This window comes from Leucoraja erinacea, chromosome 6 (genome assembly GCF_028641065.1).
Source record: "Leucoraja erinacea ecotype New England chromosome 6, Leri_hhj_1, whole genome shotgun sequence".
In the NCBI taxonomy this organism is placed as follows: domain Eukaryota; kingdom Metazoa; phylum Chordata; class Chondrichthyes; order Rajiformes; family Rajidae; genus Leucoraja; species Leucoraja erinaceus.
Window position 1 is genome coordinate 44,555,822 of NC_073382.1, and position 21,501 is coordinate 44,577,322.

The 21,501-nt window shown below is 39.8% G+C and overlaps 1 protein-coding gene across 2 annotated transcripts; it reads left to right on the top strand.

Annotated features, from left to right (window-relative positions):
* The first annotated feature begins 1,147 nt into the window (after positions 1-1,147).
* On the top strand, positions 1,148-21,250 carry LOC129698029 (NEDD4-binding protein 2-like 2). 2 transcript variants are annotated; one of them, XM_055636856.1, is made up of 6 exons: positions 1,148-1,732; positions 5,233-6,194; positions 7,789-7,913; positions 16,025-16,113; positions 16,663-16,739; positions 20,376-21,250. In XM_055636856.1, the coding sequence occupies exons 2-6, from the start codon at positions 5,233-5,235 to the stop codon at positions 20,575-20,577; spliced, it is 1,455 nt and encodes a 484-aa protein (XP_055492831.1). In that variant the 5' UTR covers positions 1,148-1,732; the 3' UTR covers positions 20,578-21,250. The 2 variants fall into 2 exon arrangements, with proteins under 2 accessions (XP_055492831.1, XP_055492830.1); XM_055636855.1 differs by having other exon boundaries at positions 1,150-1,738.
* The last annotated feature ends 251 nt before the right edge of the window (positions 21,251-21,501 follow it).

Below are 21,501 nucleotides of genomic sequence, written 5' to 3' on the forward strand. Positions count from 1 at the left end.
TTTTCACTTTTAAAACTTTTCATATAACAAATGAATAATGATAAAAAAAGTCAATAATGCCTTACTTTTGATTAAATGCAGCGAGCAAACGCGATAATTCCCGATATTTTGGATCTTTAAATCTTCACGACAAATGTCCGCTGATCACTTCCGCTGGTGTTGCACCTTCAGCTCCCTCTTGAATTTACATTAGTTTCTATCTTTTTTTTGGACTGTAAATTTAGGTAGCTGTGCCTCAGTCACCCCGACTGGCACAGTAAATTGCAGCTCAAAAACTGGCCGTTTCGATGTTTTTAACGGGTGTGAAAGTGCGTGTTTTCCCATTCACTAACATGTACCGGAAGTATCGCATGTACTCCACTTTAAATTTTCGGTCACGTGGGTGCGGATCTACGCTCCAGTGACCTTTCGTGAAATCACCCTATAGGGATGTTGCACCCGTACTGTTGCCACGCAACGCCAACTGGAGTACACGCGATGAACTGCAGGTAAGCATTTACTATGGCTGCCAGCACAGCCGGCCCTTCTTCTGGCCCAGCATCCGGACTGGTTGCACACTTGCGGACCCCGGGCTGTCTATCCCCGCGGCTGGGGGGGGAGGAGGGGGAGGAAGAGGTCGGGGTGTCGGTGCAGCGCTGTTAGTAACTCTGGGTGGGCGGAGGGAGCAGACCATCCCCAACTCTGCTGCAGCTGGCGTTGCCCAGAGCCACAGCCCCACCTCACCCGGCCCCGTGTGTGGGTGGTGCCGACCCACAGCCCCTGACAGTGCTGCTCACAGGTGGAGACGGGGTGGAGGGCAGCCGTGGCCAGACAGCGCTGACTTCGGGGGGGGAGTGGGGGCTGTCCAAGTGTTAAGTATACCGAGGCCGCCATGTCCTCCACATGGATTGATCTGCTCCATGCGTCACACCCTGAGCCGATGACCTTACGTGCAACCCCCCCAAAGAGACAAGGAACTGCAGGTGTTGGTTTACAAAAGTAGATACAGAATGCTGAAGTAGCTCAGCAGGTAAGGCAACATATATGGAGAACATGGACAGGCGGAGTTTCGGGTCGGGACCCTTCTTCAGACATTTTTTTTTTCTTGGTTCTTCTCATAACATGCTGCTCAGGGGCGGAAAACCCAGAGGGGAGTGTCCCCTCCATCTCCCACCCCACATGTTTTGAGAGGTGGGCGACATCCCCGCCAGGTTAACCTGCCTGGGCTTGCGGGAAATATGGCCAGCGCTGATGTCCCGTCTGTGCAGCCAGGGCTGTTAGTTAACCCGGTGAGACAGGCAGAGATGAGCTGCATTTAGCGCTGGATTCAGCCTCCGAAGCCTCGCGCGCATGTGTGAGAGTGTGCATGCGCGCGCGGCCGCCAAAACATTGTGTTTTGATAGTGACTTCCGTTCTTGATGCTGCTGAACGAGTTTATATTAACACCCAGTTGATCCAACACGAAGCTGCACGGTTTACAGGCGCGTGTTAATCTGTATCAATCTGAAGAATGGCCCGAACCGAAAGGTCGCCTGTCCATTTCTTCAACAGATGTTTCCTGACCGGCTGTGTTCCTCCAGCACTTTGTTTGCAGAGCCCCTCGCCGCTTGAACTACAACTCCCAGCAAGCAGTGGGCCAATGACGACGGCAGGGTGGCCATTTTCCCGTTGTGTTACGATCGGCGTTTAGTTGGGGTGATGGCATAGGAGGCCAATTTATTTTTAAAGGATTTTCAACCTTAAACCTCTCCTGGTAATGGTGAGTTTATTTTGTGACTAGTTCTGGATGTTTCTATTGTCTTTCTATGTATTGCTGATTTATCTGGTTGAAAACACTGAGAAATGGCGGCGAACGGATTGAAGGGCCTAGTTACGGCTCTCTGATGCCCCGGCCTTACAACGAACTTTGTAGTCTGCCAGCGTTCTTCTAGTTCCTTAGTTGTTTTTGGATAATGAAGCTGGCTGAAGAAAAGATCTAGGTGATTCAGAATCTTATTTGAAGAAACGAAGCCACGGCCTTAAAGTTGCTTATATCAAACGTCGAAACTAACGAGAACATATGTGTTTTGTTTGTTTGGTCTTCACACTTTTTAACGAAAATCTTAATTTTTCAATAATTCACTGATCAAAAAGCAGCATTTATACACTATTCGTTCATTGTGAAACCGTTGTCACTTCAATTCTATGCCTTACTCACAGACGTAAGAAATAAGAGTATGCCTTACAACCTATCACTAATTAGTATGATCGAGGCTGATTACCGGAAACAGAAAGTTGTTGGAAATTCTCTGAAAGCACCCGTGTTGAGAGAAGCAAACATACATATTTCAAAGCAAGGGGACACAAGAGATTGTAGATTTGGAGCAACAATCTGCTGGGTTTTTTTTTCTTTATTATAGAGAGAATTCGTCTGTCATCAGTTGTGGAAGTCTTCCTTGGCCTGCCAGTCTCTTTGCGATTAGTAAGATCACTAGTGCTCTCTTTCTTCTTAATGATGTTCCAGCAGTTGATTTTGGTACACCTAAGGCTTGGTGTTTCTCTATAACAGTTTTATTCTTGTTTCTCAGTCTCATTCAAGATTCAAAACTTTGTCATTTTGCAGTGTACAAGTACAGAGACAACGAAATGCAGTTAGTATCTCACCCAGAAGTGTGAACACAGAATAATGGAACAGTAATGTATATATATGTATGTATGTATATATATATATATATATATATATATATATATATATATATATACACATACACAGTAGCAGTATTGCAATTTTCAGGGGGGGGAGGGATCAGTCACTGGGGGAAGGAGTGTCCCGGGGGGGGGGAAGGGGGAATGTCTGGCAATCACCAAGGTGCAGAGTTAAGTAGGGTAACAGCCGCAGGGAAGAAGCTGTTCCTGAACCTGCTGGTCCGGCAACGGAGAGACCTGTAGCGCCTCTCAGATGGGAGGAGGGTAAACAGTCTGTGGTTGGAGTGAGAGCAGTCCTTGGCGATGCTTTGCACCCTTCGCAGACATCGATGCTGTGGACAGACTCACTGGAGGGGAGTGAGTAACCGATGATGCGTTGGGCAGTTTTCACCACCCTCTGCAGTGCTTTCCGGTTGGAGACAGAGCAGTTCCACCTCCGTCCCGTAAATATGGATGGGGGTTTGCGTGCCACCCTTAGACCTTCTGTAGTCCACAATGAGCTCCTTGATCTTCTTGGAGTTAAGGGCCAGGTTGTTATCAGCGCACCATGCTGCTAGGAGCTGGACCTCCTCCCTATAGGCCGACTCCTCATTGTCGCTGATGAGACCAATCACCGTTGTATCATCTGCATACTTGATGATGGTGTTAGTGCCATGTACAGGTGTGCAGTCGTAGGTGAAGAGGGAGTAGAGGGCTCAGCACATAGCCCTGTGGAACGCCGGTGTTCAGGGTGAGGGTTGAAGAGGTGTGGTTGTCTAACCAAACAGACTGGGGTCTATTGGTTAGAAAGCCCAGTATCCAGTTGCCGAGGGAAGGGTCGATGCCCAGGTTGATGAGTTTGGTGATCAGTTTGGAGGGGATAATGGTGTTAAATGCTGAGCTAAAGTCGATGAACAGCATTCTAACGTAGGTGTCTCTGTTGTCGAGGTGGGAGAGGGCGGAGTGAAGTGCCGTGGAGATGGCATCCTCTGTACTCCTGTCCTTGCGGTAGGCAAACTGATAGGGATCCAGTGTGGGAGGTAGGCAGCCTTTGAGGCGTGTCTGGACCAGCCTCTCGAAGCACTTAGTGATGATTGGAATAAGTGCAACTGGGCGGAAGTCGTTGAGGCTTGCCGCAGTTGTGTGTTTTGACACCGGCACGATGGAGGTGGTTTTAAGGCACGTGGGGACGGCTGCTTGGGCAAGTGACAGGTTGAAGATGTCAGTCCAGACTGACATAATGGCTTCTTTGACTTTCATTGGCACAACTTTGGTCCTCATGTTGGTAAACAGCAATAAAAGTGTTCAAAGGTGATGGAAAGACTGGAGGAAAGACTAGGTGCTGAGAACTGTCTTTTACCTGCATTAAGGAGGCAATTAAACACACCTGAGCAATTACAAACACCTGTGAAGCCAAGTCAATCACCCAATCTGAACCCAATTGAGCATGTCTTTTATATGCTGAAGAGAAAACTGAAGGGGACTAGCCCCCAAAACAAGCATAAGCTAAAGATGTCTGCAATACAGGCCTGGCAGAGCACCACTAGAGAAGACAACCAGCAACTGGTAATGTCCATGAATCGCAGACTTCAAGCAGTCATTGCATGCAAAGGATATGCATCAAAATACTAAACATGACTACTTTCATTTATGTGACTTGCTGTGTCCCAAACATTATGGTGCCCTGAAATGGGGGGACTATGTATAAACACTGTTGTAATTTCTACATGGTGAAACCAAAATGTATAAAAATTATACATTGCCTTTATTAAAATCAGACAATGTGCACTTTAAGCACACGTAATTTTTTTTCTATTACAAATCTCAAATTGTGGAGTACAGAAGCAAATAAATAAGTGATGGGTCTTTGCCCCAAACATTATGGAGAGCACTGTATAACTGAGGATATATCATGGTCCTACTATTGTTAATATTTTGGCACTATTCAGTTGCAAATTACTGACTTACAAAACTAATGCAAATTCTTAAACTGTTAACTTGCCTCATACATGACTAAACTTCCTTGTTAAAGAATCATTTTCAAATAATAAAATTCTTGAAGTTTTTTTAAATGTATACATTGAGTGGTTTGGAAGAAATAATGCCACCTAGTTACTGTGAAGCAGTGCTCTCTGCCGTATAACCCCACAGCAGAATGGAAATGTAGCAGGGCAGTTGTTGCAGGTTAAAGTAGGAATGATAACCTGATTCAAAATTAAAAATATATTTCCCAACACTTTGAAGAAGAAAGAAATTAATCATGTTTGAAATGTAAAATATCACATCTTTTATTTGTAGAGAATCAAGTCATGAAATTAGAAATCGTTTGCCAAGTAAAACATAGTAAAATAAATATATTTTATTGCATGCACATCATTTCTACAACAGATTTTTTTCTATGCAGATGATTTAAACTATGAAACAGCACCAAATGTTTGCATTATGTATATTTTTAAGTTCCTTAATCGTTTTAGTTGTGGGGGAGAATGTAAGCATTTAAATATATATTTTATGTAGTTATGCTTTAAAACTTGTATTTAAACAGTTAAAATGTATTATAATTGAATCGGTGTTTACCTTATTTATCAGATGCCTGGTTCAGAAATCAATACAGACTCCTTAGAATTAAGCGATGAAGGAGCAAATATTCCAAGTTCCAAAAGACAAAAGACAGAGAACACTTCTGCACAAATTGAAAGCAACTCTTCCGATCTGAAGGAAAAAACTCACTATGCTCACCAACAGAATGAAACTGATGACCTTACCCCACACAGCAATCAGAACTTGCAGGAAGAAAGCAAGGACAAAGAACTGTCATCTGTTTCTTTACTTCAGGAGGAGACTGAGCAGTATAAAGAGAATTGCATTACTGTACCCGAAAACCCACCTCAAATGGAAACCGAATTGAAGTTGTTTTATCAGGAATTGAATCAAATTGAAAGTGGGACTGATTTGCTTGCAAATGGAAATGTAGATGATTCACAAGACTCAGCAGAAAGCAAAAACGTTAGAGTGAAGAAACATAGAACTAACAAGGTTTGTAAAAGAATTGCAGACATGAAATGTACATCTGGAATAATGAATGACTCGCATTCACAAATTCTAACAACCGATCGCCCACATTTGAGTAACATGCCGACAAGATCTCAGTGCCAACAACCGCAGCCTTTCATTGGCCCTCAAGAAGCACCTCAGTCAAGACTCAAAGTATCACTTGCTGATCAAAGATACAATTTCTTATCACGAGGGCAAATTCTTCAATATGGCCAAAAATTAATAACTAATAATTATGACTGTAACATTGCAGCAATGCCGGGCAAATTTGAGAGTAGTATTTTGCAGATGCAACCCATTAGTAGCTGTAGGTTGCAGTCTAGATATTTTCACAACTTCAGCCCACAAGAAAATGCCATGCACCAGCAGATTATGTTGAAGCCCAACTTGTGTCAGCAGTATCGGCAGATAGAGCAACTTACAAATCCAGCTATTGGAGAAAAATTGCTTATATTTATGCGTGGTCCTCCAGGTTGTGGGAAATCGACACTCTCACGGTAAGTTTGATCCCAATTATTGCAGCTCCGTGCTTGATTTGAAAATAATATGATTGTATATACTAGCTTCACTACGTGCATTGAATCAGATGTGTAACCCATTAGTTATCTGAGTAGGTATTTTGGTCTGGACAGACAAAAATGCTGGAGAAACTCAGCGGGTGAGGCAGCATCTATGGAGCGAGGGAATAGGTGACGTTTCGGGTCGAGACCCTTCTTCAGACTGTGGAAGTGGGGGGAGCGGGAAGAAGAAAGGAAGAGGCGGAGACAGTAGACTGTGGGAGAGCTGGGAAGGGGTGGGGAAGGAGGGAGAAAGCAAGGACGACCTGAAATTGGAGAAGTCAATGTTCATACCGCTGGGGTGTAAACTATCCAAGCAAAATATGAGATGCTGCTCCTCCAATTTGCGGTGGGACCATGGAGACGGCCCAGGCCAGAAAGGTCGGATTTAGATTTAGCGATTTTTGGGTGAGTTGATTATTTTTTCTTATTTTTCCAATTTAATGTATCAAAAACATTGTGGTGTCAAAAGCACAACGACCGTTTAGAATATATTTTCTGACTTTATAAAATCAATTTAAAAAAACAACAAAATTGGATATAAATTAGTCATCAAAACTAAGGAATTGAGCCAATCTTCAATTTGGCAACACACTGTCTCTTGTTTACCTTTTGTACGGACCAAGTCGCTAACTTCATTCCTTCGTGTCAACTTCGGGAAGCTCTGCAACAACTGTTACAGAGACATTTTACTTACTAAAAAATCAGGCCAAATCAAACGTTGTGACGAATCATCGGCCATCGATATAGCTCAAATCCATAAGGTGATGTACCGTTTAGATCACATTGGTGAAAATGTTTGGTTTTCGCTAATAATGTAACGTTCGTTTTCTGGGGCACCAATCCTTTTAGTGTCCACCGCAACCTATATTTGTGTGTATGTTGTGTAATACGCATTGCGGTGTTCATTCAGATGAATGCAGTATTCCACTACATGATCAGGTGAATGAAGTGGAAACGTGTTTGCAATTTTATCGCCCCAGCGCAGAGGGAGAAGAGGAGGGAAGAGACTGCGACCTAAGACTTTTGCCTCCATCACAGTGAGGAGATGCTGGGTGGACTCACTGTGGTGGATGTTAATGTGTGTTTATTGTTGTTTTATTGTATGGTATTATATGTATGACTGCTGCAATTTCGTTCAGACTAAGTCTGAATGACAATAAAAGGCTATCTATCTATTGTTCCATGTGGTATTCATAAACATAGAAAGGAACAAGAAATGCGTGCACTTACTGTGCCAACCAGGTCACTGGTGGACACCGCGCGAGAACCGTTACAAAAAATGTATTTGTGTATTCTGATGCCATTTTCGGAAACTTGCCATCAATATGCTATATTTTCTTATTTTTTGTTGATACTCTGTTAGTCATGAACCCAATAAAGTGCTTGTCAACTTTTTTGAAGGAACTTGAAATGCGACCCCCTTTGTCACATTTTTGTGTGCAGTATTGTAAAAATACACATATACTTGGATTATATTTGGAAGAGCAATCAAATAACCAATATAGTTAATTTTGTGTATTTCTTTATACAGGTTGCTATTAGATCAGTGTCCTACTGGTGTGATCTTGAGCACAGATGACTATTTCTGTCAGAACGGCGGTTACTGCTTTGACCCCAGTTTCCTCGGTACAGCTCATGAATGGAATCAAAACAGGGGTATGCTGCTTCATTTAATAACTCGCCAGACATTGCTCTCTCATTTGTATTAGTATTGATTCAAAACAGTCAGATAAATGTGTGAGGTAATTGTACCTATTTGATTTATAAAGGGTAAACTTTTATGGATTACACAAAGGAACATTTTATACAATATATCCCAAGTTGCAAGTCTCAAGCCATTTCCTTTAACAGTGTAAAAAGTGAACATTAGGCTACTGACGAAAAAGTTGGAATTCAAAATCCAGTATTTGTAGCAGATTGGGTGGGGGGGGGGGTCACAATTAAATTTCAACTAAAGTGTAAATGAATCTTGAAATTTATATTGATAAATAATTGATGGATTGATATATGCAAGTTTTAAGAGCTTTATCCACAATGTAGAATTATTTTCTAATTTGATATAAATTTCTAATTTGTGTTGCCTAACTTGAAGAAGGTATCAGCCATTCTCACTTGATTCATGATCTCTCTCTATGAAGTTCCTCACTTATTCATCTCTTTCCAAACAAAATAAACTGTTGTGCAACCTTTTCCTATTTTGTCTGCATAGCTACTGACAATCGACAAACGTTAACTCTGCTTTTCTTTTCATTTGTGCTCTCTGACCTGTTGAGTGTTTTCAATTTTTTTAAATTTTAATTTCTGATTTCCAGCGTAGTTTTTTTCAATTTTCATTAATTGATGTACTGCTTGAATCTATATGCTTTGACCAAAAATGGAGATAGTTAAAGTTATGCTTTGTTTTTGCTTGACAACATTTTCAGAATGGCAATTGGTCATGTATTTACCCCTTATTGTAAATGATCCGGCATTTAACTTCATTTTATATGGTACATAGTGTTGGAGTTTCAAGCATTTGTGCTCAGACTTTCCCCTCCCTAACATAACATAATTTAAGTAATTTGTTTGGCTCTGGAAATCATGGTTATGGTTTCTTCAGAGCTTGTTTAATTGTTAAACAATTACATTTGAGTTTCCACACACCTTGGTTATGCCACAAGGTTTTATGATCTGGCTTCAATGCCTTCTATAAAACTAACTGGGGCTTTTTTAATAATAGAGAAGAACCACAAAGAAGAATTCAAAGTATAGAAGTATAGATGCTTGAAATCTGGCAAAATAAGAAATACACCAAGATTTTTGGATTGTTCCATCCGGTTTTATGCTGAACAATGCTGGAAATGTAAAAATAAAAATGCTAAATGCAGGATATACATGGGCAAGCACACCTGTGGAACGATATATCCAATGTTTTGGATCTATGGTTTTTTTCCTTAGAACAGCATAGCTATTAGGTCTTTGTTTTGGATCAGATACAGTTTGTAGAAACCTAGATGCAATGACTTGATTTAATCATGCTTTCTAACAGGGGAGAACTCTGAGTAGAGCCTCTATATCAGAATTCAGCATTAATGTGTATATTTAATTGGGACGGAGACAATGATTGAAAGGTGGTAGACCATGAGATAACATGGATAATGTATGTGTGTGTTTACTGTATGTGTACACTCCCAGTGGACAGCAAGGATTACGGAGGGGTGTTTTGCTGAATACCTACACTCAGTCTGCCTAAACCTACCTGACCTTGAGGTTGCTAAACACTTTAACTCCCCCTCCCATTCCCATACTGTCCTTTCTGTCCTGGGCCTCCTCCATTGTCAGAGTGAGGCCCAGCATAAATAGGAGGAACAGCACCTCATATTTAGCTTGGCCAGCTTACAACCCAGCAGTATGGATATTAACTTCTCTAACTTCAAGTAACACTTGCCTTCCATCTCTCTCCATCCCTCTCCCTTCCTACTTCTCCAGCCTGTCTGACTGTCCCCTTGATTAAATGTTATCTCTCTATGCTTCGTTGTCACCTTCTCCTAGTTAACAATGATCTATTCTATATTTTCCTTGAGCTTCACCCCCTTTGTCTCGTTTACAAAACCTCACACTTCCTCATCTCTGTCTCCCTCTCCCCTGACTCCCAGTCTGAAGAAAGGTGCAGATCTGAAATGTCACTGATTTCTTCTATCCAGAGATACCGCCTGTTCCTCTGAGTTACTCCAGCATTTTGTGTCTAAAGTCAAATTTGTGTTTTCCTCTGGCCCACTTCACAACTCCTCCCATACTGAACTGCGTCTGAGAGATGGACAACAACTAACAATCCATGTTGTGAAATGTATAAAATTTTCAAAGCTTCCCAATGCCTCATCCCACTCTGAAATCTCCAACTTCATGTCACTGTGATATGTGCCCATCCCATTGTGGTCTCTTACGCATCCTGAATTTAGTTGCCCTGCTTCAATGGTTTATTCCCTAAGCTTGGGTGGTCTGTTCATAAACCTATCTGCATTAACTCCTTTAATGCATATTATTGTCTTGATAATGTTCCTTTGCAACCGATTCTGCGATTTGTCCTGTTTTAGTTTTGTTTGATAACACTCCTGAGAAGTCCCTTGGGTTGTTTTTGCAAAACATAAAAAACATTTTTTTGTAATCTCTCTTGTATTGCCTCTTAACTTCTTAGGTTGTAATTCATGCTGCTTCAACTTTATGTTCACACACCTGATCACCCACTTTCCCTTGCCTGATTTACATCTTAGTTGATGCTGTCAATTGTTTATTCTTCTGTTATGATCCTGGTTGTTTTCAAATCTGCTATCAGCACTTTTCATCTGAGAGCACCACCATTACCAATAGAATGGAGATTAGGAGAATTTCTTTAGTCAGAGGGTGGTGAATCAGTGGAATTCATACCAGAGACAACGGGGAAGACATTGGGTATTTTAAAAGCAGAGATTGATTGGTTCTTGATTAGTAAGGGTATCAAAGGCTTTGTGATGAAGGCAGGAGAATGGGGTTGAGGGGGAAAAATAGATCCGCCATAATTGAATGTCAGAGTAGCCTCAATGGGCTGAATGGCTTAATTCTGCACCCACAATGCCCTCCATAATGTTTGGGACAAAGACCCATCATTTATTTGTTTGCCTCTGTATTCCTCAATTTGAGATTTGTAGTAGAAAAAAAAAATCACATGTGGTTAAAGTGCACATTATCAGATTTTAATAAAGGTCATTTTTATACATTTTGGTTTCACTATGTAGAAATTACAGCTGTGTTTATAAATAGCACCACCATTTCAGGGCACCATAATGTTTGGGACACATGGCTTCACAGGTGTTTGTTTAAATGCCTCTTTAATACAGGTATAGGAGAGTTCTCAGCATCTAGTCTTTCCTCCAGTCGTTCCATCACCTTTGGAAACTTTTTTTGCTGTTTATAAACATGAGGACCAAAGTTGTGCCAATGAAAGTCAAAGTAGCCATTATGAGACTGAGAAACAAGAATAAAACTGTTAGACACATCAGCCAAACCTTATCCTTACCAAAATCAACTGTTTGGAACATCATTAAGAAGAAAGAGAGCACTGGTGAGCTTACTAATCACAATGGGACTGGCAGGCCAAGGAAGACCTCCACAGCTGATGACGGAAGAATTCTCTCTATAATAAAAAAAAATCCCCAAACACTTGTCCGATAGATCAGAAAAACTCTTCAGGAGTCAGGTGTGGATTTGTCAATGACCACTGTCCGCAGAAGACTTCATGAACAGAAATACAGAGGCTACACTGCAAGATGCAAATCACTGGTTAGATGCAAAAATAGGGTGGCCTGGTTACAATTTGCCAAGAAGTACTTAAAAGAGCAACCACAGTTCTGGAAAAAGGTCTTGTGGACAGATGAGATGAAGATTAACTTATATCAAAGTGATGGCAAGAGCAAAGTATAGAGGAGAGAAGGAACTGCCCAAGATCCAAAGCATACCACCTCATCTGTGAAACACAGTGATGAGGGTGTTATGACCTGGGCATGTACTGAAGGTACTGCCTCACTTATCTTCATTGATGATACAGCTGCTGATGGTAGTAGCATAATGAATTCTGAAATGAATAGACTGCAAATGTTCAAACAAATTCCTCAAAACTCATTGGCCAGCGGTTCATTCTACAGCAAGACAATGATCCCAAACATACTGCTAAAGCAACAAAGGAGTTTTGCAAAACTAAAAAATGGTCAATTCTTGGGTGGCCAAGTCAATCACTCGATCTGAACCCAATTGAGCATGCATTTTATATGCTGAAGAGAAAACTGAAGGGGATTAGCCCCCAAAACAAGCATAAGCTAAAGATGGCTGCAATACAGGCCTGGCAGAGCATCACCAGAGAAGACACCCAGCAACTGGTGATGTCCATGAATCACAGACTTCAAGTAGTCATTGCATGCAAAGGATATGCAACAAAATACTGAACATAACTACTTTCATTTACATGACATTGCTGTGTTCCAAACATTATGGTGCCCTGAAATGGGGGGGGGGACCATGTATAGACACTGCTGCAATTTCTACATGTTGAAACCAAAATGTATAAAAATAGCCTTTATTAAAATCTGACAATGTGCACTTTAACCTCGTGTGATTTTTTTTTTCTATTACCAATCTCAAATTGTGGAGTACAGAGGGAAATAAATAAATGATTGGTCTTTGTCCCAAACGTTATGCGGGGCATTGTATGTGTTATCGTTTCATGTACTTTTGCACTTTGGCCCTACTACCAAATCCTATTCTGCCATGTTCCTGAATGTGTTATTGTTAGCAAATCTAAATGTGAACTCTTAAGTGTTTAAGTGAATGATAAAATTTGAGGGAAGTTGATGAGAGATGTGGGGGAAATAAAAATGAGATCAATAGAAGATTAGTACAAATGGATGATTGATGGTCGACGGACTCATTGGGCCAAAGGGTTTCTATACAATATTTTTATGACAAAAAAAAAGTAATATAATTTGCTATATGGATTAGTTGCTGAATAGTGCAAAGTTTCACATATATATATATATATATATATATATATATATATATATATATATATATATATATATATATATATATATATATATATATCACAGATGGATATTGTGTAAACTTTAAGCATTTAACTTTAACATGTGTTGAGCATTGCTCGTGTGGTGATAATTTCCCTTGGATTTGTGGCTGCAGTAGATGTGATTACTATTTTATTTCAGATTCTCTATTCGTTCTTGGTTCAGCTGCAGTTTGTATTCCAAACAAATATTGGGCTGGAGGAATGTAGAATATGTATTCCTCTAAATTTGTGCCTTTTATAACTGATGTACGAGAACTCTGTTTTATAACTATCTAACATTCAATGAAAGGATTTTGTCTAGTTACTCATTGAATGCAATATTTTTAATATAAAAAGCAATCTGATGTAAAGACAAATTTATTTCTCACCTGTGATTGAGCTTCTAAGTGATTTTGGGTGGCAAAGTTAATTTATAAATACTGCACGTCCAGTATTTGCAAAAGAAGATTATTTGAGTTCTATTTTCACAGATTTGAATTATAATATGCATTTAAAAAATGCATTTAAGATTACCCTGAAGGGATAGTTAGCTGGATCATCTCAAGGGGAAAAAAAACCTTTGGTGAGGGACGGCTACCTTCCTGTATTGATCAGTTATACCTTCTGGTGAGTGAACCAAGAAATGGATATTGACGTCTTTGAAGAAATTGGTTTTGAGGTTATATACAGTGCGCTCCTTAATGTTTGGGACAAAGACCCATCATTTATTAATTTGTCTCTACTCCACAATTTGAGATTTGTAATAGAAAAAAATGTAGTTAAAGTGCACATTGTCAGATTTTAATGAAGGCCACCAATGAAGATTATAATGAATTTCTGTATTTCTGTTCATGATGTCTTCTGTGGACAGTGGTCATTGACAAATCCACACCTGACTCCTGAAGAGTGTTTCTGATCTATCGGACAAGTGTTTGGGGATTTTTCTTTATTATAGAGAGCTGGCATCTGTCATTAGCTGTGGAGGTCTTTCTTGGCCTGCCTGTCCCTTTGAGATTAGTAAGCTCACCAGTGCTCTCTTGCTTTTAATGATGTTCCAAACAGTTCATTTTGGTAAGCCAGTTTGGCTGATGTCTCTAACAGTTTTATTCTTGTTTCTCAGTCTCATAATGGCTTCTTTGACTTTCATTGGTACAACATTGGTTCTCATGTTGATAAATAGCAATAAAAGTTTCCAAAGGTGATGGAAAGACTATGCTTTGAGAGCTCTCTTATACCTGCATTAAGGAGGCAATTAAACACACCTGAGCAATTACAAATGCCTGTTAAGTCATGTGTCCCAAACATTATGTGGCCTGAAATGGGGGGGGGGGGGGGGGATCAATACAGGAAGGTAGCCGTCCCTCACCAAAGGTTTTTTTTCCCCTCGAGATAAACACAGCTGTAATTTTTACAGGGTAAAACCAAAATGTAAAAGAATGCCCTTTAATAAAATCTGACAATGTGCACTTTAACCACATGTTATTTTTTTAAATTACAAATTGTGGAGTACAGAGGCAAATAAATAAACATTATGGAGTGTATTGTAAAATAAAAGTGGCTTGTTGAAGAGAAATGACAAAACTATCCTCTTTCACTTGATGGCTCAGAATTTGCTGGGGCAGGATATGTGGTGCCATGCAGCATCTCTTATCCTTTTCTCATCCATTTGCTCAAAAATAAGTTTTGCTGTGGAGATTGCTGGAAAGATTTTTAGTGGTATCAATAGGGCATTCAGTAAGACCTATTTGAATTATAATATGAATGACAAAGGACGCAGAAAGAAATGGAACCAAATTACATAAAGGAAGACTACAAAGAGGCTAAAAGAAATTTGAAGAAATATATGTTTTAAACTTTTAGAAACAAGTTATTACTACCTTCAGATATTAACTACAATTTCAGCTATTTATATTTTGAAACTTTCAAGGTTGTTCGGTGTTAATTGGGTCATTAAGCCATATTTCTACAGTAGGTTCATACAACAGTGGAAATGCATCACTTCCTTGAAACTTGTTACAAAATTGGCAAAAGTTCTAAATTTTTGTGATCTACATTCCAGTTTTCTATGGCACTTCATAATTTGACATCCTGCTTTTACTGTAATAATTGACTAAATCACTCATAATGCTTGTACCATTTTAACATCAGCACAAACATTGCTCCTGTGCTGTACCTTTCTATGCTTATTGCTTTTCCAGCAAATTCTCAGCCTATACATTTAATGTTATGATGTGGCATTTTCAGATATATTTATGGGACAACATTTTTGTCTAGAACCAAAAACATTCAGCTTGTTTAAGTAATTTTGATCTGCTGTCTCTCCACTTTGAACAAATGTTCTGAGTTGCTATGAGTTGCCAATATGATCTACGTGTTGCTTTTGTTGTGCATACATTGCAAATTTATAGAATTAATCAACTTTAATATTGAGGTTGTAATTGTAATATTTCACAATTCTAGTTTGATATAATTGCAGAGCAAAGTATTTACCATGTTGATATGCCATCTCTATTCTAAGAAATGTTATTTTGTTACTTAAAGCAGTGAATGAAGCAACCTCTTTACACACAAAAAACAAACAAAAACAGAATAAATAGCTAAGAATTCAACGCATATTACAACCTCAGCAGCAAACCTCAATAAAAGCTGAAATAATAGGTATCGTGCAGAATGCGCACGCCAAGACTGATTGAGAAATACAGCAGAAAATTATCATCATGGCAGGTCCAGAAATCTGCCTCAAAGTGGAAGTGTGATAGTCAAAATGATTCACGGTGGATACATGAGAGCCTCTTCAAAGTTTTAATTTGTGATGTGCCAGAATACTGTAACTGTGGAAGGATAGTTGTCCTTTCACTCTCAGTGTGAAGAAATAATCATTATTTATGTAATATTAAAGTTGTTAAGCAAATTAATAAATATATTAATAAATCAGAATACTGTATAGTGCCGAACAGTCTTGGGATTTGTAAGTGGGTGAGTCGTACATTAAAGATATGTGCAATATTGTTGGAGGTTGTGTCCAAGGTAATTGAAATACTCAGAGATACTGTGTTGAGAAATTTGTAAAAAATCAAGTAATTTAATTTTTGGAGCGTTGTGCTTTACATTACTAGAAATACAACTGCATTTTTCATTTAAATTAACTGTTAGTGGCACAAAGCTGAATTTAATCTATATTCTCTTTTGTTAATAGCTAATAGGTGTATGGATGAAAGCAGGTCACCTATAATAATAGATAATACAAATATCCAAGCATGGGAAATGAAGCCATATGCAGAAATGGTAAGGTGTATACTCAAGAGATTATTTTGTAAGTAGTGATTGTAGTCATTTGCCAGCTGTATGCGTATGTTGGTTAATTGGCCTTTGTAAATTGTACCAAGTCGGGAGTAGATGTGAAATCAGAACTAGTGATAGCATGGTCAGTGTGGACTTGGTGGGCCAAAGGGCCTGTTTCCTTGCTGTATCTTTCCATCAATCAATCAATCCAATCAATTAATGGAAATTTTATTAGCACCCATAGAAAGACAAAGAAACTATTTAAAATGCAAAAAAAAATATGACTGGCTGTAGTGCATGCATTTTGTAACTGATGTGCAGCTGAAATTATGAGTGTGCAACAGTTAGAATTGATGTACTTATACAATATCTGAAGATTTTAGTTGTTAAATGCTGTCATAATTGAGCTTATCAGTTCAATGTTTAAATGCCAAAATTGATATTCATGATATTCCAAATATAGAGAATGTTTACACAAAATTCCAAATAAAAACATAATTAATCAATTGGGAAATGCTTCCTCATGATATTCCTTATTATTACCATCCACAGGCTATGAAACGACGTTACAGAATGAGTTTTCGTGAGCCAGACACTTGGTGGAAATTTAATGTTGTGGAACTAGAAAAGTAAGAACCTTATTTTATCTTGAGCTTTTTTGATTGATTGCTTGTATTGAGCATCAGATATAGGCATGTAGGAAATGTCTGCATGTTGCATAAAAAGTGTTAATTGAAAGAAACCTAATGACTGAGATTGTAGCTTTAAAAATAATTTTGTGTGAATGTTGTGTTTGATCATATTCCATGGTATCTTCAGTTGTGCTACTATTGTTTAATCTTTTATGGCAAAGCTTTCTGCTTCTGAAGCAGAAATTATTTTAAGATAATACAATATTTGCCAAATCACAATTGTAAATTGATGATTAATTGCTGATTTTGGAATTTAAACCTGACGTATGCTATATGTTGAATTGCTGTTGAAATAGAACATATTTGGTGTCTTTGACTGCTAATACAAAGAACACGAGTTTCTTTATTAGTAAGGTCTAAGGTTTCGGGGAGAAGGCGGAAAATAGTGATGAGATAGAAAGATAGATCAACCGTGATTAAATACAGAGTAGATTAGATGGGCCGGATGTCATAATTTTGCTCCTATAACATGAGCATGGGTTCAAATCATTCTATGTTCTTTTGTGAATTTGACTTTGAAACATCAAGAAATAAATTCAGTTTATTCATTCTATTGCCTTTTTAATATCCAAATTCTTTATGTAGTGAAAATGTTCCATTTCAACACAACCGTTGTATCTTTTTGATGCTCTAGAAAATTAACAATGCCCTGCTCACAGAGTGAATGAATTACTATCAGCAAAGTGACTGAAAAAATTGTTAACATTGCCACCAAGTGGCACATTCAACAGTAATCTTTGCAATTGTTTTGTGTCCATTTTCACCCTGAGCAGGAATGTTTCTCAGGCTATTATTTATGATTCTTCAACCTGGTTATTCCATATTCTTCCCTCAATTTGAAAAGTTAAAATTACAATTTTTCACAAATGAGTACGATGCTTCAGATAATGGAACAGTTCATGCTTGAGAGGATCTAGGCTTACCAACATGCAAGCTTGAACTAATGTGGCTGAACATTCCGGCAAAACGTTGCAGAACTATATGGGTGGCACAGCTGCAGAGTTGCTGCCTCACAGTGCCGCTGCCTCACAGTGCCAGAGACCCGAGTTTGAATGTCTGTGGAGTTAGCGTGTTCTACCTGGACCGTGTCCCTAGGTGGTGCAGTTTGTAGGTTAATTAGCCTCTAAAAGTGAGTGGGGAAAGTAGGATAACATAGACCTAGTGTACGGGTGATCGATGGTTGGCATAGACTCGGTGCCTGTTTCAACGCTGTATCTCTAAATTTAACATTCAGAAGCACCAACAGACACAAAAAACTGGAGTAACTCAGCGGGACAGGCAGCATCTCTGGGTGTCATGGTACACCAGTCATTGAAGGTAGGCATGCAGGTGCAGCAGGCAGTAAAGAAAGCGAATGGTATGTTGGCTTTCATAGCAAGAGGATTTGAGTATAGGAGCAGGGAGGTTCTACTGCAGTTGTACAGGGTCTTGGTGAGACCACACCTGGAGTATTGCGTGCAGTTTTGGTCTCCAAATCTGAGGAAGGACATTATTGCCATAGAGGGAGTGCCGAGAAGGTTCACCAGACTGATTCCTGGGATGTCAGGACTGTCTTATGAAGAAAGACTGGATAGACTTGGTTTATACTCTCTAGAATTTAGGAGATTGAGAGGGGATCTTATAGAAACTTACAAAATTCTTAAGGGGTTGGACAGGCTAGATGCAGGAAGATTGTTCCCGATGTTGGGGAAGTCCAGGACAAGGGGTCACAGCTTAAGGATAAGGGGGAAATCCTTTAAAACCGAGATGAGGAGAAACTTTTTTCACACAGAGAGTGGTGAATCTCTGGAACTCTCTGCCACAGAGGGTAGTTGAGGCCAGTTCATTGGCTATATTTAAGAGGGAGTTAGATGTGGCCCTTGTGGCCAAGGGGATCAGAGGGTATGGAGAGAAGGCAGGTACGGGATACTGAGTTGGATGATCAGCCATGATCATATTAAATGGCGTTGCAGGCTCGAAGGGCCGAATGGCCTACTCCTGCACCTAATTTCTATGTTTCTATGTGACATTTCGGGTCGAGACCCTTCTTCAGACTGATGTCAGGGGAGTGGGCGGTACAGAGATAAAATATAGTCAGAGACAGTAGGGCTGGTAAGAGAACTGTGAAGGGGGAGGGGATGAAGTGAGAGGGAAAGCAAGGGCTACTTGAAGTTAGAGAAGTCAATGATCATGCCACTGGGGTGTAAGCTACCCAAGTGAAATATGAGGTGCTGTTCGTCCAATTTGCACAGGGCCTCGTTCTGATAATGGAGGAGGCCCAGGACAGAAAATTCAATGTGGGAATGGGAGGGGGAGTTAAAGTGTTGAGCAACCGGGAGATCAGGTAGGTTTAGGCGGACTGAATGGAGGTGTTCAGCCAAATGATCGGCGAGCCAGTGCTTGGTCTCGCCGATATACAGGAATCCACACCTGGAACAGTGGATACAGTAGATGAGATTGGAGGAGGTGCAAGTGAACCTCTGCCTCAGCTGAAAAGACTGTCAGGGTCCTTGGACGGAGTCGAGGGGGAGGTAAAGGGACAGGTGTTGCATCTCCTGTGGTTGCAGGGGAAAGTACCTGGGGGAAGGGGTGGTTTGGGTGGGAAGGGACGAGTTGACCAGGGAGTTGGAGCGGGAACGGTCTCTACGGAAGGCAGAAAGGGGCGGAGATGGGAAGATGTGGCTTGTAGTAGGATCCCTTTGGAGGTGGCAAAAATGTCGGAGGACTATATGCTGTATGCGATGGCTGATGGGGTGGAAGGTGAGGAAAAGGGGACTGTCCTTGTTACGAATGGGGGAGAAGGAGCAAGAGCGGAGCTGCGGTATATAGAGGAGACCCTAGTGAGAGCCTCACCTATAATGGAAGAGGGGAACCCCGTTTCAGAGGACATCTCTGATTCAGAAGCACAGGAGAGTTTGTGATAATTCCAAAGGAGGAGCTTAGCACTTTAATTTCTTTAAATATTGTTTTCCAAAATTACATCTTCATCATTCTGAGTGTTGCCAGCTTCCCAACTTGGAAGTTTACTACTGTTACTTAAATTTTGCTGGGTCAGAATCCTTGACTTCCCCTTAATAACATTTGAGAGTGCCATCATCATATAGGCTATAGCAACCGAAGAACTAAAGTTTACCGAGCCTTTCCGAGTGTAGCTAGTTGGAGATATAAATGCTTGCTGGTGACATAGGATAAATTATTACCAGTATCTCTGCTACTGCCCTTGTGTTGCAGACTAATCAGAAGATGGAGTCATGAGATGCATTACCCAGGGCATCAATTAAATAAATAGCGACACAATCATTAAAGTTGAACACTTAAAATCCATTCCCCACGCTGGTGCTTGTGTAGTGTGTGCCAGTGTCTTGCATCTTAGATGGCAATAGAGGATAGAACACAGCACATAAGCACATATGATAGAAGTTAGGGAAATCTGTAATTATAAAGTAGATATGGGCATTAGAATTCTGCTGCAGTCTGTGAAGCAGTCATATTTTTAGATGCATCCTAAACAAATTTCAGTGTGCATCCATGTTCCACACAGAGAGCGTGTAAACTCTGCACAGATGCGCATTAATGCATTTTCTTTTCTTTCAGGAGGAACAGACATCGAGTTCCACGTGAGAAGATTCTTCAAATGATGGCACGTTTTGAACATCCAATGTCTTTAGATCTAGTGTTGAGTTCAGTGGAGCCTTCGTACATGAATAAAGTCATGTTAAATCTACTTCCACACGCTAGCCCAAAGTGGGAAGGGCCGCTCGGTTCAAGTTCCATTAGTGACATGACTAATAGATAGTTTTAGCGATGCTCCTGAACTGTTGGCCTTTCAATACAAGAGAGTTGATCACTTCGTCCCATAATGTGTATTTCTGGGGAACCAAAGTTTTAACAGCTTGTAATAACACCCATTTTAAAATACTGGAATATGCTGATTACTCTGGAAAAAGATACTAAACTGACTTTTGGAAGATTTATATCTCCATTTACTTTCACAATACTCCATTTATTTTCTGTGGCTGCGCATCATGCCACAAGGTGTAAATATAGGGGTTTTTAGACAGAAAAATATTTTCTTTTATCCTGTTTGACTTTATTTTGTGCACAGTTTGTAGTTTTATATATGAATTTGTGACACAAATATAATATGAAAGCAATTCACCTTAAACTATTTTTAATGGGGAGACTGTTAATAAGGTATATGGATAATACATCCAGCTTGTTAATTCTAATTAGATTGCTTTCTGCAGAATTGCACAAAAAGGTAATATATCATCTATAATTTGTTACAATTGTACAGAACAAACGATCTGCTGAATAACCTGGATCATTCAACTGCTCTTTCTTAACTTCTGTACAGCAGTCAGCATGTTTACCACACCTTTTGTCCAGATGTGAACCTTGAAATTTTGTGTTTGTGGCTATTTGCATGTATTTCGAGAAAAGAAACATAAATTCCTTTATTGGTGGGATTTCTCAATTGTCTTAGTTTTGCATGAAACTTGTGAAATTTACTTTTGTAAATTGGATAGCACATCTAAATGGAGAAATGCAAAGGTGCTGTTCATTATGATGTTGAATGTTTTCAATTGAAAACAGTATACTTGCAGGATTCAGTATACTATTTGCACTGTTGCTTTGACCATCAAACGATCAGTCAAAACAATAGTGTAACATGGTTGAAATGAAGGCTATGGTCTAACCTGGGAGATAAATTATTTAA

Bases quoted from the DNA above. Each gene is read 5' to 3' on its own strand.
- LOC129698029 (XM_055636855.1), top strand. The intron at 16,114-16,662 runs GTAAGGTGTATA...TACCATCCACAG, and splicing joins TGAAGCCATATGCAGAAATG to GCTATGAAACGACGTTACAG. The intron at 16,740-20,375 runs GTAAGAACCTTA...CTTTTCTTTCAG, and splicing joins AATGTTGTGGAACTAGAAAA to GAGGAACAGACATCGAGTTC.